We start from the raw sequence: 16,613 nt of genomic DNA, 5'->3' as shown, positions 1-16,613 counted from the left end.
GGCAGCCTCCGTAGAGAGGACATGGTCCCAATGTAGGCATAAAGGGCTCATTCTAGTGTAAAAAAAAACAACAATTTGTACAATTTAGATGATCAAAGACTAATGAAAACATTCTGCCAGTAGATCACTTTCACCTAAATCTTAAACACTAAACATTTAAGCACATATTATACATGGTTGTCTTAAACTGAACTAAAGATTATTAACAAAGTGGAACAATTGGTGTTATGTAGCAGCATGGTGCACAAAGCTTGAAATGTCTGTCTGTAATTAAATGTTTGTCCTTTATGCCTTTTTTTTTGTACCTGATGCACTTAAGTGATTTATAGTATTCATCAGCATTTTTATTCAACTAGTTTTCTGTCTGTCAGATGGTGACCAGAGGTTCGTGGTCCACACTTCTGTGCCCTGTTTAAACGCCATAGCTGTTGTCCATATTTGTAGGGAGTTATGCATCCGGCTTGTTTCATGAGCAGAAAGATTCACATGTTTTAATTGTTTGTTGAAATTCACAAAAGAGTCAAGCCTAATTGAATTACTCATGCTTATGCTTTACCAAAAACGAGGTCTCTATGTAGACGAGCCGTAAAACGTCCTCTCTGCCTTTTCTCTAATGAGTAAATAAAGACTTTGCTGGAATTTAAGTATAAATGTAACCTCTGCAAAAAAAAAAAAAAAAAACTGATTTAACAGTTTGAAATGACCACTCATACGTTACCAAGCAAATCCTCCGGAGACTGCCGCAGCATTTACTGGAGTGGAAAAGAAAAAACCACTGAGTGTCTGCATAATTTGTATGCTGTCTCCACTTCATCATTGAAAGTGCAGTGCACACCCTCTTGCACACGCATCCTCTCCCTCAAGAGACTCTTTGATCACAAAGTGCCTCCAGTTGCTGAAGAAGAGCATTGTCACTTTCGGTAACATTATGGAAGTAGATGTGCTTATTTACATACTTTTGTCTTCCATAAAGAGACAAATGCGCTTTGCATATAAGTTTATAGTTGCAGTGTTCTTGAAGGTCACATTTTTCAGGATTTTCAGAATTTTGCACTATCCAGTCCTTCCTAAATGAATGTGTTGTTATTATCAGTAGTCTTTCTATCAAATATCTGTTTTAAACATGAATCTGGGTCAAAAACTTGTCTCCTTCAGCAGCTTTGTCAACTTAACACACACAGTTGTGCAAAAGATTGCACATCTGGAGACTAACTCCATCTCCATCACAAAGACAGATAATCTTGGCATGGGAAAATGTCAATCCAATGCTGCACCTCTCAGCACTACTGCTTTTACGAGCAGAGCTTGACAAAGGCTATATATTGTACTGTTTTTTTTTCTTCATTATAACAGATCTAGTCTCAGAAAGTGATTCATACTTCTCAAAACACTGCTGCTTGATGAGTGGAGAAAGCCTAAATGCATATATTTAGAATGTGTCGGTTTTTGAACCGAACAAATATTTTACACACAACATCTTTTACCTCAATCTTCCTTTTAAAGGAGTATAAGTTGAAGCTATAAATGACTAACATGACAGTGTCTTGTAGAGCTGCTGTAACTACCTTCATTCAGTCTGCTGTCCTCGCACCGTTTGAAGGGATAATAACTTCACTACCACCCTCCTAAGGGGGAACACAGTATCTGGTGCATATTACTCTGTCTAGTGTACTTTACTTCATCATATTCACTTGTATTTTATTTATTATTCTTCTGTTTCTCTCTTGTGTGTGTCTGTGTAGCCCTTCTCTAATGGCGTGCAAGTCAGTGATGACTATGATATCTTTCCCTCAAGGCTGTCGCCAAGTCAATCCTCACTTGCCAGTAACCACAAGTAAGTATTACACACACAGACACACACCGACACACACACACACATATACATTTATCCAGCAAGATATGAACTAATTTTCCCTATAAATATCCTGGAAGATTGAGATAAGATCATAGTGTGTGGCAGAATTATTGTTCCCTGAAGGTCTGATCTCTGTGTGTGTGTGTGTGTGTGTGTGTGTGTGTGTGTGTGTGTGTGTGTGTGTGTGTGTGTGTGTGTGTGTGAGAGAGAGAGAGAGAGAAAAGGAGAGAAAGAGAAAGGTGGAAAGAGAGCAGGGCATGGGAGATTCTGGGTGAATCTGTTGTATTCACACACCTTATGGGTTTTGTAGCCACATGCAGTTGAGACTACTCCAAATGTGGTCTGAGTGATCAGATCTCAAATGCGTCCTCAATGCATCTTGAATGAGTTAACACTTTGTACTTAGAGCTGTCAACTTGAAATTAAATCACTCAGGATGGATGTTAATATCAGGTCTGAACACAGCCCTATACAAACATGAACCTGATGAGATTACAGTTAGAAATTCTCTTTAGTCAATAGCCATGCCTTCTTAAACTGTTCCTGTCTTTTCTCTATGGTTTTAGACTCTGAGACTTTATGAGTGAGGTCTCGTAGCCTTAGGGAAAAGTCCTGTTAGAAACAGCTTTAAAAATGATGGCTCAACATCTAATAGCCTTTTAGCTGCAGCTAGAATTGGATTAGATGTTTCTGTGTATCTGGTAGTAGTGAGACTGGGGATGGAGCAGCCATTTCTGATAAAGCTTGAGCTGAAAGAGGAAGCTCTGGTTCTACTGAAAACAATTTAGTGTTGTAAAACATTGTTATTGTTAGAGCAGCACACACACACATTATTATTATTAGTATTGAAAAGTATATAAAGATATAAAGATTGATTCCATTCATCACCAGAAGCTCTGGGGCCTTGTATAAGCATCTTTCAGACCCCATTTTGTGCATACTCCACCTCTCACGCAAACATTGAGATTTATAAAAACAAACTTGACGTGAGATTGCGCGCACTTGTATGCAAACTTCAACCCTTGCGTATGAACATATTGGATATGTGGCAATGCAAACTTAAGGAGGTGATTTGAAGCCAGATTATTGATCCACTTCATCAGAAACATTAAAACCAACAGCGTTAGCTGGTACAGAAGCGAGCGATTGATAGTTTTTAATTACATCTTCTGTAACACTGCGTCTGTACCATGAGTACAACTGTAGTTGTCATATAGTGTGAGAGCGTGTGTAGTGAATGTGTCTGTGCTATCAGACGAACAGAGCACATTGGAAACACAGCTGCGAAAGTGATCTTGTAATTGATTGGCTATACATCCCTGCATCATTCAAGTGAAACAGTTCCTTCATTGTGGCCTTGTTTAATATCTGCATAAGATGCAGCAGTAGGTGTACTTTGTAACTGAGCAGAACAATAAGATTTTACTGTAACACACAGAAGGTAAACTCAGCTAACAGGGTAGAGGCAGTTGATAATTGGTGCTGCGTATTTTCACGATCCAGTTAAAAGTCTATAGTCTGTAGACTGTAAACTGTGTTCCTTTTTGTGGCATTGCAGAGTCTAAAGCCATGATCTGTTTCCTGATTAATTGTCATAGAATTTCATGCACATTCACAACCTCCTCACTGTTTTTCTCAGTGGTTCCTCGACAGTAACGAAAAACACACACACACACACATTTGTACTTCTGTTTTAATGAGGACACTCATAGGCATAATGCATTCCCTAACCCCTTACCCTATCTTTAACCATCACAACTAAATGGCTAACCCTAACTTTAAAACCAAGTCTTAACCCCCAAACAGTTCATTAAAGGTGGGTCAAATGTCCTCGGTTGTAGGCTTGAAATGGTCCTCACAAAGACATCTGTACAAGAGCAGCGGAAGTGTCCTTGTGCAAAATAATGAACCGTAAGTTGCTGGCAGTGAATAAGTGATGTATGATAGAGAAATGATAGATGCACTGGGTGAATGTTTGTTTGAATGGGTGAATGCAAAACTGTACTGTAAAGCACCTTAAGTGAGACTTGAATAAAAATAGATAAACCATAAATAACAATAATGCATCCTTTTCCAGCTTATTATCAATAACCTGCCTTAAAATTGTGGTTGTGAACTTGTAGTCTCTCAAGTTAGCAGGTTCAAGTTATACTGCTGAGTACACAAACACCGAATTTTAAATGTGGTCCTTTCACTTTGTGTCTGAGTGGAAACAGCTTAGATAAATAAATAGCCTCTTGCTGTGCAGGACAAAACACTAGATGTATTTCAGTCATTTGAGCTTGCTGTTGTAAAGGTAAAGCAAGCACAACCAGTAGGTCTGATTCAAGTTGGAAACCATTCCTCTACTTTTATACATATATATATATATATATATATTTTATATATATGAAAAAGTCAGAGGGCACATACTGTATGTATTGGCAGTAAGACACTGACTCGGTTGACAGGGGGCGGCTGTGGCTTTGTCCTCGAACAAAAAGGTGGTTTGATCCCGGTCTTTCCCATCCCACATGCCAAAGTGTCCTTGGGCAAGATATTATATCCCGATTTGTCCCTAATAGAAAAAAGTGCTGCCCATAAATGCACTGTGTGAATGTGTGTGTGAATGGGTGAATGGCATTAAAACTATAGTGTAAAGTGCTTTGAGTGGTCATCAAGACTAGAGAAGCTCTATATGAATACAGACCATTTACCATTGTTTTATGCTTTAGGTTTTAATGTAAAATAACAAATTAACATTAACAAAGCTAACGAAAAATGTGTTTTGCATTTTGTTGTTGTTGCATGATTGCCATCCTCCTCCTAATAGACCTGTGCAAATCTCAGTGATTGTAGTTCAATAGAACTGTATGATTGACACTAATGGAACGCTTCCTTACAGAGCCTCCAACCCTTTTAGTAGTCCTGTGCAAGAAAGACAGCAGAGGGCGATGGAGAGGCTGGGGGATGACTATCAAATCCCTTCATCCAACCTCTGTCTGAACCAGGCTCCAATCTGCATCTCTGTACCCAGCAGGTACTGACCTCCTCACAGTATTTATGTTACCATGGTGATGCAGCAATGGTGGTTTCAAAGCTTAATAAGTCTGCTGTGAACCAAAGACATTTCCTCTGTTATTCAGGCACTTGGAGAATGGCTCCACAGAGCTGTCCAATGAGGAGAAGAAGCAGCAGTTCCCTGAGACTGGTAAGTCCTGAAACCAGCAGAGATGATCATTACATATTATAACCATGATATGACATCACTGACCTGACTATCTGATGTAATTACTGTTGTAATGAGCAGGTGAATATGACCCATATCATTCTTTAAAACACTATTGAGTTTAAAAACATATATATATATATATATATATATTTATATACTCTCTGCTGAACTGTGCTTGTGTTCCTCAGGTAGACACTCAGAATCAGTCAGGGAGTTGGTCCCAGGGGCAGCAAATACTGCTCTCTGCCCCTTCAACACCAGCCAGTCACCCTCCAACTATGACATTCTGCTGCCCCCCCAAGGTAGCTCAACCCAACACATACCACCCTCACCTGCCCCATCCAGCCTCAGCTCCCCCACTGTCATAGCCTCCTCTGTTGACATATTCTGTCTGTCTCATCCTGTCTACTCTGTGTGTGTCCTTCAGACATGTCTTACTGTGAAATGTCTCTCTAGCCTTATATCTCCCACTGCCAAACTTGTATCCCTGACTATTTCCTATGAACATTATCCTGAAGATTATTAGAAGATAATAAAATCTGTTTATAACTTTAATTGAAGTGTTAATGATAATGAAATCATATACTGCTCATACATGGCATACATGATGATTTGTGACCATCCTTCTATTAGTAACTCATATGGTTCTAATTTTGAATAGAATGAAAGAACACTGTGCAACATGAGCCACAGCTGGATATGGCAGCTGTGATAGACACTAATGCTGTCAACAAACAGAAGTAGGCTTCAGATGAAGGCCTAGTGACACCAGTTCAGATTGTGTAGTGTGTAGACTCTGTAGTTTAGCATACGAGTCATACACTTGACGTACATGGGTAAGTATTTAAAACCTAAACACGACCTAACCCACTACAAACCTGTTCTAGTCCTCGTTTGGCCTCTCTCTAAAAGACAGAATGCCAGTCCCTCTTCAGTATGCGGCTCCGATTTCATAGTCAGCTGCCTGGGTCCTCATGGAATACGCATCAATCAAGGCAGAGCAGATAACTCAGTGTTGTTGGTGTCCCCTGTTGTGTTTCAGCATTAGAAGACCCCTTCAACAGTCGCCCTCCATCCCAGCCTCCCCCTTCTCCGCCCGCGCGACACAGCTTTACTGACCTCTTCACATCTCTGCCGTCCTCATCCTGCAACTCCTCCACCTCTTCCTCTGTCATCGCACGTCCACACCGGCCCTCCTCCGGACATGAGCATTTACTGTTAACCCCCGGTGAGCAAACAAACATTTCAATAACAGTTTCAAAGTGATAAAGGTGGTGCATCTCCCACAGTGTTATGCTAATTTTAGATTTTTCTGTTTGTATTATGCTCAAGGAATTGTAGGAAATTGAACACACATAATTTACTGCATTACTTTGTTGACTGATAGATAAGCATCTAGGTTGTTTACCTGACTTTGTCTGTGTCATCTGTGGTCTAGACACAGTGTTTGACATGCTGAACAGTGCTGCTCCCCTGCCTCCAGTCAGACGACACACAGAAAATGTTAAAGGCTCCAGAGGCTGCCTTGAATACGACCATTTACCAGGTAGTCAAGGTAGAGTAATATCCCCTCCCCCTGCAAATAAGTACATGGAGAAATTCACACAGGTCTTGATAAGGATGTAATTTCTACAAAAACAGATTACATATTACTATTACATATAGTTGTATTATAGCTATGAGTGCCTCAGTCATTTCACGTTATCAACATAAGACCAAAAAATATCAAAATCATGTCCTCCAATAATTAAGGTCTGGATTAAGTATGAACCTTTGAACTTTATGAAACCAAAGAAGCGTTCATGGGCCTGGAGACTCTTATAAACATGAACAACATGAACAGGAAGCCTGAAGCAGCTTCACTGATGATGCAGGACTTGCTTTGTGCCTGTTTCCCCTGTTTCCCTTGAAGTAGGCAGACTGTGTCTGAGACAGTAACTAATGACAGAGGTCTGAACTCTGAAGGTGGAAAAATGTAAAAGCTTTAACTTCTGTGACTAGCAGCAATTGGTCTACTAACCGTTTCTTGACCAACAATACTCATCACCATACACATTTTTCCACTGACACAATTTCTCTCCCTCTCCTCTCCAAGTATTGATGGACTCGCAGGCCCCTGCCAGGCCACCCAAGCCACTGCCCAGGAAGATCCCTCCAGACATCCAGCCAGGCAAACCCCACAGCATGGATCCCCAGAATGTAGACGCCAAGATCGCCAAGTTGATGGGAGAGGGTTACTCCTTTGAAGATGTGAAGCGGGCCCTTATGATTGCCCAGTACAAAGTGGATGTGGCCCGAAACATTCTGCGAGAATTTGCCTTAGTGGCCCCGAGACTGAACCTCTAGTCCTTGAGACAGTTAAAGGGAAGCACAAGCATGACGCTGTGCCTCTGAATGGATTCAACAAAAAGGGCTTCTCCGTTCTGCTTGGCCTCAGACCATTGGAAAAATTTATGATCATCAGAGAAAAGAAAGATTTCAAGAATGACTTGCCTTTTGTTGCCAAACAGAGATGATGATGTACAACAAAGTGGCTAAAACCAAATCATGTCGGAACTTAGAGAATGAAAAGTGATGAAAGACAGAATGATCTAAACCTGTCAAAAAAGAAACAGGCTTGTTGTCGTTTATAGTGAGCTTTGCCAGTGCTGGCTTCTGGTTTTAAAAAGCTCCGGTTTGAATTGGACTGTTGGACTGGCTATTTTAAAGCCACAGCTACTGCTGCTACTGTTCCTTTCACATCCTGTCACCCTCCAGTCTGTATTTTGAAAGGGCTTTTCAAAAGAGCTAGACATTTCCTGCCCATTTCAGCTTCCACGCTCGCACAGTTATAAGGAGTCATTTCTATTTACACCCAGTGGGGGGAGCCAGACTCCACTGTTTCTCTAACTCAATTTCTCACTTGCCTCTTGGCGCTATCTCCTACTTCTTCCTCTTCTTTGCCTCGTGTGTTGCCCATTAGAGAATACTCCACTGTTTGCACAGAGTCTGTCTGATGCGTAGGTCTTAACAAGGTCTGGTGAGCTGGGAGTGGTTAGATGGAGCCAGAGGATGCCTTATTGATTCACTTATTTTCCCCAGACCTTCAGAAAACTGCACCACAGCTTATTTTGACAAGAAGTGTAAAGCAACAAGAGAGTGTGTGTGTGTGTTTGTGTCTGTGTCTGTGTGTGTGTCTGCGTGTTTCTGTTCTCAGACCAGAGATTTAATCAACTGAGGCCTTTTTTAATGACATTCTTCATCTGAGGATAGCAAGCCCATGAATATATTTGTTCTGCATGAGTGAGCTATACCTTTGTACACTATGAGCTCCTAAAGTGATTAAGTGGTTTAAATTGTTCAGTGTTTGTCGGAAAAGGTTTAAATCCTCCACAATTACTTCAAGTCTAAAGCCAGACAATTGTGCCTGCATTTTAACTCAAGCATTTAGATGATAGGAGTGAACCTGTTGTGTAGATCAGCAGCCAGAGCTCTGAGATGACGGTGCTCATTAGTCGTCATGCTGCATCATCCTGTCTCAACTTCAGTTAAACAGCCATCGTTGTCCCCACATGAAGAACTCTCACTCTGATGTGGAGTGCAAGTCACTCTGATAGCTCTGCAGCAGTTATTCTTTATTTTTAATTTTTTTTATCTCAAATTCTTCTGTAAACACAACAGACCTGAACTGCAGAGCTTTCAAATGATGAGACCTGTCTTATGCACCTTCACTGTCCAGCACAGGTGAAGTCAAAACCCCCTTACCTCAGAATCAGCTGTAAACCCCCTATGTCACCTATGCATATAATGGATTAGCTCAAATGTAAAACAGTGATGTTTTTATTTCCTCAGTAAGAGGGAAGAAGGGGGCTATGTTTACATGAATGATACATTTTCCTTTTTATTCATTCTATTTTCATAGCAATTAGACAACCGGTTAATTTCAATATATAATTCTGGACTGGAGTTAAGTGTTGAGCTTTGGAAACACAGTGCCAACAAAGTCTAACAAGTCAAGCAACTCAAGTGGTCTGACGATCAGGCAGTCTGTGCCAAACATGTCTTGTTTACCTGTCAGACACCTGACCTCTTTAAAACAACTGGGTTTACAGATCTCTGCGATTTGGAGAGTACAATGTTATGTTATGTTAATGGTATTCTAAAGAGACCTGAGCAGTAAAAGAAAACAAATGTTTTAAAGGTGATATGTGTATGGGACTTGTCAGGAGTGATTGTTATGTGCCACCACTGTGAAGAGATGGGTCAGGGGTAGCTATTTAGAATGCTAACATCAGTTGAAACAAAGAAGCGATAGATATGGAAGAAAAAGAAGCTTTAAAATTGGTGTTGTTTTGTTGATGATGAACATTTCCTCTCAGTATGTACTGCAACAACAGTCACAAAAATGTTGGTCTCAGAAAAAGAAATATTTGTGTCTCAGAATGAATTGTCTGGTAAATGATGGGCTAACAGAGATTGACAGCTTACATACTTACTTAGCTTCATGACAGTACAAGTGATTTGTTAACATGACGTGTGGTTTTAACAATGGTGTGGAACAGGACTGTTGTAAGTTTTATTGTAGTAACGATTCATAGAGTCGACTGAGCTGGAGACTGTGCAGGATCTGAGGCTGTGAATGTTGTTTATGATCAAATAAGAGCGGACTGTTTGGACTCCTGTGTTTAGTGAGTGAGTCCAGCTGAATAAACACTTCGAGAACAACGCATAGCATTGACCCATTTTCACCTCAACGCTCATTTTTCCTGGAGCCCTTCTGCAGCAATCAAAATTAATTTGGAAGACTTAATGAATTTCTTCACAGTGAGGCTTTAAACTGTTAATTGATTTTGCCTGACTGTGATTGAGCTTCCTCAAAGCACAGATAACAGAGAGTTTCTGATCAACTATTGAATAGTGTGGCTGTTAAGATAGAAATGAAAAGGTTTAGTTGGGCCATCTTGATAAAACAGCAGGAGGACATCATGATCCCAGTTCTAAAAACACAGCTCACTGACTCTATTTTTTTTTTCCACGTCTGCATAATGTGATTATGTGAATTAAAACATGAAAGTACTGTTGTGTTCATGTGTACAAATAAGCCAGGCCTCTCCACAGGACGTATTTACAATATGATCCTAACCCTGATTGATATCTAGATTGTAAATGGATTGTATTTATATGATGCTTTGAGACCATTCAAAGCACTTTACAGTATAATTCACATTTACACATTGATACACACATCCATTCAGGTGCTTCTTTCACCACAGCCATCAAGGGCCATCCCTCTCTACCTCCTGAGCCACAGCCACTCTAAAACCAGTTTGGTGACCAGGTTAGTTGCTGTGTGCATAAGTGAGTGTAAGCCGCTGAGAAACATACAACGCTGTGTAATCAAGACCAAATAACCAAATTAGTGAACGTGCTCTTGAAGTCAAACAACGTGGAAGTCACAAAAGACATTGTTTTATTATTTCAGTCATCGGGTCACTGTGACAGTAAACAGACAATGGCTGACTCCTCGTCTGACCCATCCCTCCACACAGAGGGATGTATTCGTCCCACTGTCGTTACTCCCTTTCTTTTCTGAGCAGCACTTTAAAGGAGGACTGCAGTTTAAAATGTACATATGTTTATAATACGGCCTAAGACAGTCCAGAGATAGCTTGTGATAATGAGCGATGCTGTGCGCAAGAAGGAAGTCTTAGAACCAAGTCTCTAATCTGTGTGTCTACAGTGCAAACACATTCACAAAACCTTGTTTACCACCATCGTGCTGTGTGTTTATGCAGCACACCAACAAAACAAAAACACACGTGTAAATGTATAATTAGGCACTTAGATAATACCTAGTCATCAGAAAAGCAGCTCTATGCTCCCCTAACGATGAGCGATGAAAATTCTGGACTTGATTTACATTTCAACAATTATGTGGTGTTTATATAACGACAGTGCTTTTTATACTGAACCAGAAAAATGTTCTCTCAGACTACTCTCCCTTTCCAACTCACAAAGTAGAGCACTGCTAATGTTTGGTTTATTTCCAGTACAAATAGGGAATTCAGATGTGAAAATCAGTGGCATTCCTCTTAACCTCGGCACTGTTACTTTAATTTTCTCAAACTTTAACAACTCTGATCTCAGAATTGTCCATTCTATTGGACTTCCTGTTGAGAGGGTGTGTGGCCTTGGGTTGCAAAGAGCAGTGTTTATTATCAAATTTCCGTGTTCAAAAACGTGTTGATAATATGTAAAGCAAAGAGTTATGGATGATTAATTTATACATCTTTGTTTTTTCTTTCTCTCGAAATATTTTCATGGACAAGTAAATAAAAAAGTTACAATCCCTTTGTGTGTGTGTGTGTGTGTGTGTGTGTGTGTGTGTGTGTGTGTGTGTAGCCTGTAACCACATATTTATAGTCCTTTAAAAATCACTCGGATAAGCAATTGTGTATTTGAATTTCCACCACAATCTGCCGTGAAGTGACCTGCTGCCACTAATGTCATGAATAATAGTTATGTTTCCAGGGCACAGTATTCTTTATTATTATTTTTATTATTATGATTACCCCCATCTTTTTCACTCAATTTTCCATGTACGACCTCCCTCACTGATGCAGTATACATTGCACTATGGGAAATTACACTACACAGTTAACCATACTTTATTTAATAATACTCAAAATATGTTCAAAGTCATTATTTATTAATGATTTAAGACTTGGGGGCATGTTTCAGTTTGGTGAATTAGGTGGATTCAGTGTCTCTTTGGAGGAACAATAAAAACAATTCAACACTTCCAACATGTGTCCTGTTAACACCAAGATTAGATCTCTCTGAACAATACACTATTTGTTCAAGGCATCGTCAAGGAATTCAAAAAAACCTCCCCCTTAGTGAGCCAACCTGAATCACCCAAAGAGTGTATCCGATCAAAATAACTGCATCCTGGGGGTGCTGCGTTTCCACGTCTGTATTTTTATATGGCATCTTATAATTATAAACAAAAGATGCATGGGCTTAAGCACTACACTCCCCCAAGAAATCAGAGTCTCTGAACCAGCAAGACACTGAAACAACAGTGATGCTCCTCACATCCTCCTACACACGTTTCAATTGTCCTTCTACCCATTTCATTTACCGATGCAGGCATTGCCTGCAGTTGGCACAAACAAGTCAGATTGTCAACACATAGCAGTAAAGCCACTAATTAGCACAGAGATCTAACAGAGGAGGTTTCTAATCCGTGTTTGAGGCTGACAACAAATGGGCAAATGGATCAGCCACTTGCTCTCTAAAGATGTCTCTGATTGACAGCTGTGCTGTCTTGAGCACAGTTCAAACTCATTTTAATGGCTTCCCAACTATGGCTGGAGGCTAACTGGCTCAACTATAGCCAGGGACATGGTCTTACAGCTGGGACAGAGGTCAAAAGTTGAATGAAGTTGGCTTCATCCCAGTAATCCTGGACTGATTCAATTCAATTCAATTCTAATTTCATTTGTATAGCCCCAAATCATAACATCCATTATCTCAAGGTGCTGTGCATGTTAAGTTCGAAACCCAACAGTTCCCACAATGAGCAGCACTTTGGTGACTGTGGAGTGAAAACACTCCCTCATTAACTGAAAGAAACCTCTCAGAAAACCAGAGACTCTCAGAGTCTGCCTCGACCGGTTGGGGTGAGTGGAGAAAAATGGGAGAGAGAGGAGAGGTAGGTGTAAAAGAGGGGGGTGGGGTGGGGGAGACCAGAAACCGTTCTGTTACCATCAATTAAGCTCTGTCAGACTGGTTATTAAAACGAAATTTAACAAAATGATATTTATAGATAATGATTCATGCAGCAACAATAATAATAATAATAATAATGATAGTCATAACCCTGCTGTCAGGGCTCTGGCCGTTTCCATGGTGTTTTCTGCGTCCCTCCTCCTTTTCCTCTTCCTCCAACTTCCGTTCCCCAATCAGCTGGTGCTCCCTCCCCGACGACTTCCACAAGCTCTCTTCCTCTCCTCTTCGCGAAAGAGCCCATGCAGCTAGGTGGTACTTGCCTTTCACCTGCAGAGCACCAACGACGCCTGGCGGTGGGACTGTGTATTTACTGCGATAAGGCTGGGCCCTTGCTCGCTGTCTGTCCATCCCTGCCAAAAGAGAGGGCTCATCAGATGTGAGAGAGATTCTGATGAGCCCCACATGTTTCACTCTCTCACTCACATATGCAATTCCAAGCCACCTTAGCTTTTCACGGCATCACCATACCCACCCTCGTGAGCTACAAAGCGGATTACAACTTCCTAGACACATCTCTTGTTCTCCAGGAAGCCATCCCCTCTCCCCTCAAGGTGAATGCCCTAGATGGCAGGTTGTTGGCCCAAGTAACCCACCAGACTGATCAGGTGGAACTGATTCTGTCTGGGAACCACCATGAAAAACTAAGTTAAAGTTACTGGCCATTCCTTCCCCTAATGCCCCCATAGTACTTGGTCAGACCTGGCTGAGGATGCATAACCCTCACATTGACTGGTCCACCTGTTCAATAATCAGCAGGAGCCCCTTTTGTCATTACCATTGCCTGCAGTCCGCAAAGGCCCCCTTTCAGAATTGCACAGCACCTACACCAGCGCCTCAGGATCTCATCCTCATCCCTCCCGAATATCATGATCTAGCAGAGGCTTTTTGTATATTAAAAGCTCAGACTCTGCCCCCACACAGGCCATACGACTGCGCTATAGATCCGCTCCTTGGCGCCCACCTTCCGTCCCGTCGCCTTTACAACGTCTCCCGTCCTGAGAGGGAGGCCATGGAGAATTATATTAAGGACTCGCTGGCAGCTGGACTCATCCGTGCATCCTCGTCACCTGTAGGTGCAGGATTCTTCTTCGTAACCAAGAAAGACAAGACACTCCGCCCACGTATTGATTTCAGGGGACTAAACGAGATCACAGTTAAAAATAAATACCCTCTCCCCTTAATAGACCCTGCCTTATAGCCACTTCATCAAGCCTCGGTATTTTCTAAGCAGGACCTAAGGAATGCCTACCACTGGGGTGGCTGTGGCTGAGGGGTAGAGTGGTTGTCCTCCAACCAGAAGGTCAGAAGTTCAATCCCCAGTCTTCCCATCTGCATGCCAAAGTGTCCTTGGGCAAGATGCTGAACCCCAAATTGCCCAATAGAACAACAAAAAAAGTGCTAGCTATAGAAGCACTGTATGTATGCATGTATGGGTGAATGGAAAACTGTAGTGTAAAGCGCTTTGAGTGGTCATCAAGACAAGAAAAGCACTATATAAATACAACCATTTACCACCTCATCCAGATCCGAAAAGGAGGCGAATGGAAGACAGTCCAACACTCCCATGCCATTCAGACTCACTTTTACACCCGGCCTAACATAAACGGCTTCCCTCTTTCTCCCCTCCTAAGTATAACCAGTTCCATGCAGATTGTTTTGCAGTCCAAACTAATTATTTATTTTTTGTTAGATAAAAAAAACGAAGGAAGAGCACAGCCAAAATAACAAACAAAATAATCTATAACAGCAAACTAACTTCCCTACTTTAAATGAAAAAGACGAAAAAGAAAATACAGGGATATTACCTGCCTACCTAACCAAAACAGGAGAAAAGGATGTAAAAAACAAAAAAGGCTTCTCTTCCTCACCACTACTCAGGACTGGTTCAAACATTAATCAGAACGGTAATCAACAGAACACTTTAACAATCAGTCTGATGTATAGCAACAGCACCGTCGCCTCGGGAGCTGGGAAAAAGAACAGAGGCCACTGGCAACATCAGGTTAGCCTTTTTAAAATGGGCTCCATCAGGTCTTCCTCCAATCCCCTGTCGGACCTGAAACACAGACAGAGAAAACAAAACCATGCCCAGATCCTCCGTGTCATGCTGAACTGTATCGTCTTCGTATACCTTGATGAGCATGGCCAGCATGTCCAGTCAGTACTCTGCTGCCTCTGTGTTAAGTTCCACGTAACATCTGTGAGCTTCTTAGGTTTCATCATTGAGCAGGGGTGGGTGAAGACAGACCCAGCCAAGGTCCAGGCAGTGGCAGAGTGGCCCACTCCCACTAACCACAAGAAGCTACAGCGTTTTTTGAGGTTTGCCAACTTCTACCGACGCTTCATTCTGAACTACAGTTGAGTGGCCACTTCCCTCACCCAACTCACCTTTCCTGCAGTTCCCTTCATCTGGACTCCTGAGGTAGTAGCTGCATTCAACACACTCAAACAACTCTTCACCAGTGCACCGGTTTTAATTCACCCTGACCCCGAGCTGCAGTTTGTGGTAGAAGTAGTCCTGTCTCAGCGCACCCCCCAAGATCACAAACTGCATCCCTGTGCCTTTTTTTCACATTGTCCTCCCCAGCAGAAAAGAATTATGACATAGGCAATTGGGAAATCCTAGCGGTGATGTTGGCTTTGGCAGACTGGCGACATTGGCTGGAGGGAGCAGAACAGCCATTCATCGAATGGACGGACTACAAGAACCTCGCCTATCTGCGCTCTGCCAAGCAGCCGAACTCTCACCAGGCCCGCTGGGCACTGTTTCTAGGCCGCTTCAATTACATAATCACGTTCCGTCCTGGAACCTGCAACACTAAGCCTGATGCCCTCTCTCGCCAAACAGTTCCAGAAAAGGCAACCATCGAGCCTGAGACCATCCTGCTCCCCTTCTGTGTAGTTGGAGCTGCCACATGGGAGGTGGAGACTCTGGTACAGGAGGCCCAACACTCACACCCTGACCCAGGTAATGGTCCACCTAACACACTTTTTGTGCCTGAGTCAGCCAGGTCCCGGGTCCTCCAGTGGGGGCCCTCCTCTAAGCTCACCTGCCACCCAGGCTTTCACCACACCCTCACCTTCATCCGGCTCTGGTTCTGGTGGCCGTCCATGTCGCCAGACACCTGTGCATTCGTGTCTGCCTGCTCCGTTTGCATCTGCAGCAAGGAATCTTACCATCCTCCAGCCGGTATGGCTGTCTTCCTTCTTGAAAACTGGCTCTCTGGTATGTTGGTCCCTTCGAGATTATTAAAATCATTAACCCCTCTATCGTCAAATTAGGCTGCCTGCATCTCTGAGGATCCACCCCACTTTTCATGTGTCACGGCTCTGGCCGTTTCCATGGTGTTTTCTGTGTCCCTCCTCCTTTTCCTCCTCCTGGTGTGTGTGTGTGTGTGCGTGGGCGCAGTCTCCACTCTTGGCTCCTGGCTTCAATCCTACACCTGGCTTCAATCATCCTCATCACCGGCTCTACAAATACCCGGGTCTCACCTCCACTCATCGCCAGATTGTTATAGTCACTCCTGTGTTACACACTTTCGGCCGCACTGATTGTGTTTTCCTAGAGAAAGAACCTCCTGCTTGTTCACAAACTGTTCCTGTCTGTGTCTGCTTCCGGGTCCAGCCAAAACAAAACCTTAACGACTGCAGCTCTGAAGTAAGAGATACCTGCAGAATATGAGACACATGACAGAGAGAAAGAGAAACTGTGGGAAAAAAAACAAAAGTTAGTGACATGTAAGTAAATAGGGGGTCAGAGAGAGAGGTAGAGAG

General features: G+C 42.3%; 1 protein-coding gene across 3 annotated transcripts in view; it reads left to right on the top strand.

Moving 5' to 3' along the window:
- cblb (Cbl proto-oncogene B, E3 ubiquitin protein ligase) overlaps positions 1-11,396 on the top strand; it is a 48,419-nt gene extending 37,023 nt beyond the window's left edge. The window contains exons 13-19 of one of the 3 annotated variants that reach the window (XM_069539740.1): positions 1,743-1,834; positions 4,740-4,874; positions 4,981-5,045; positions 5,255-5,368; positions 6,109-6,294; positions 6,505-6,612; positions 7,162-11,396. In XM_069539740.1, coding sequence (XP_069395841.1) covers positions 1,743-1,834; positions 4,740-4,874; positions 4,981-5,045; positions 5,255-5,368; positions 6,109-6,294; positions 6,505-6,612; positions 7,162-7,412 — 951 coding nt within the window. In that variant the 3' untranslated portion in view covers positions 7,413-11,396. Of the gene's footprint in view, positions 1-1,742; positions 1,835-4,739; positions 4,875-4,980; positions 5,046-5,254; positions 5,369-6,108; positions 6,295-6,504; positions 6,622-7,161 lie in introns of all 3 variants that reach the window. The other 2 variants (XM_069539739.1, XM_069539741.1) reach the window with 2 other exon arrangements.
- Positions 11,397-16,613: the final 5,217 nt, after the last annotated feature.

Source organism: Paralichthys olivaceus, chromosome 15 (assembly GCF_024713975.1).
Source record: "Paralichthys olivaceus isolate ysfri-2021 chromosome 15, ASM2471397v2, whole genome shotgun sequence".
Lineage (NCBI taxonomy): Eukaryota > Metazoa > Chordata > Actinopteri > Pleuronectiformes > Paralichthyidae > Paralichthys > Paralichthys olivaceus.
Note: the sequence above shows the minus strand (reverse complement) of the source record. Positions and strands in the feature narration are given on the sequence as shown.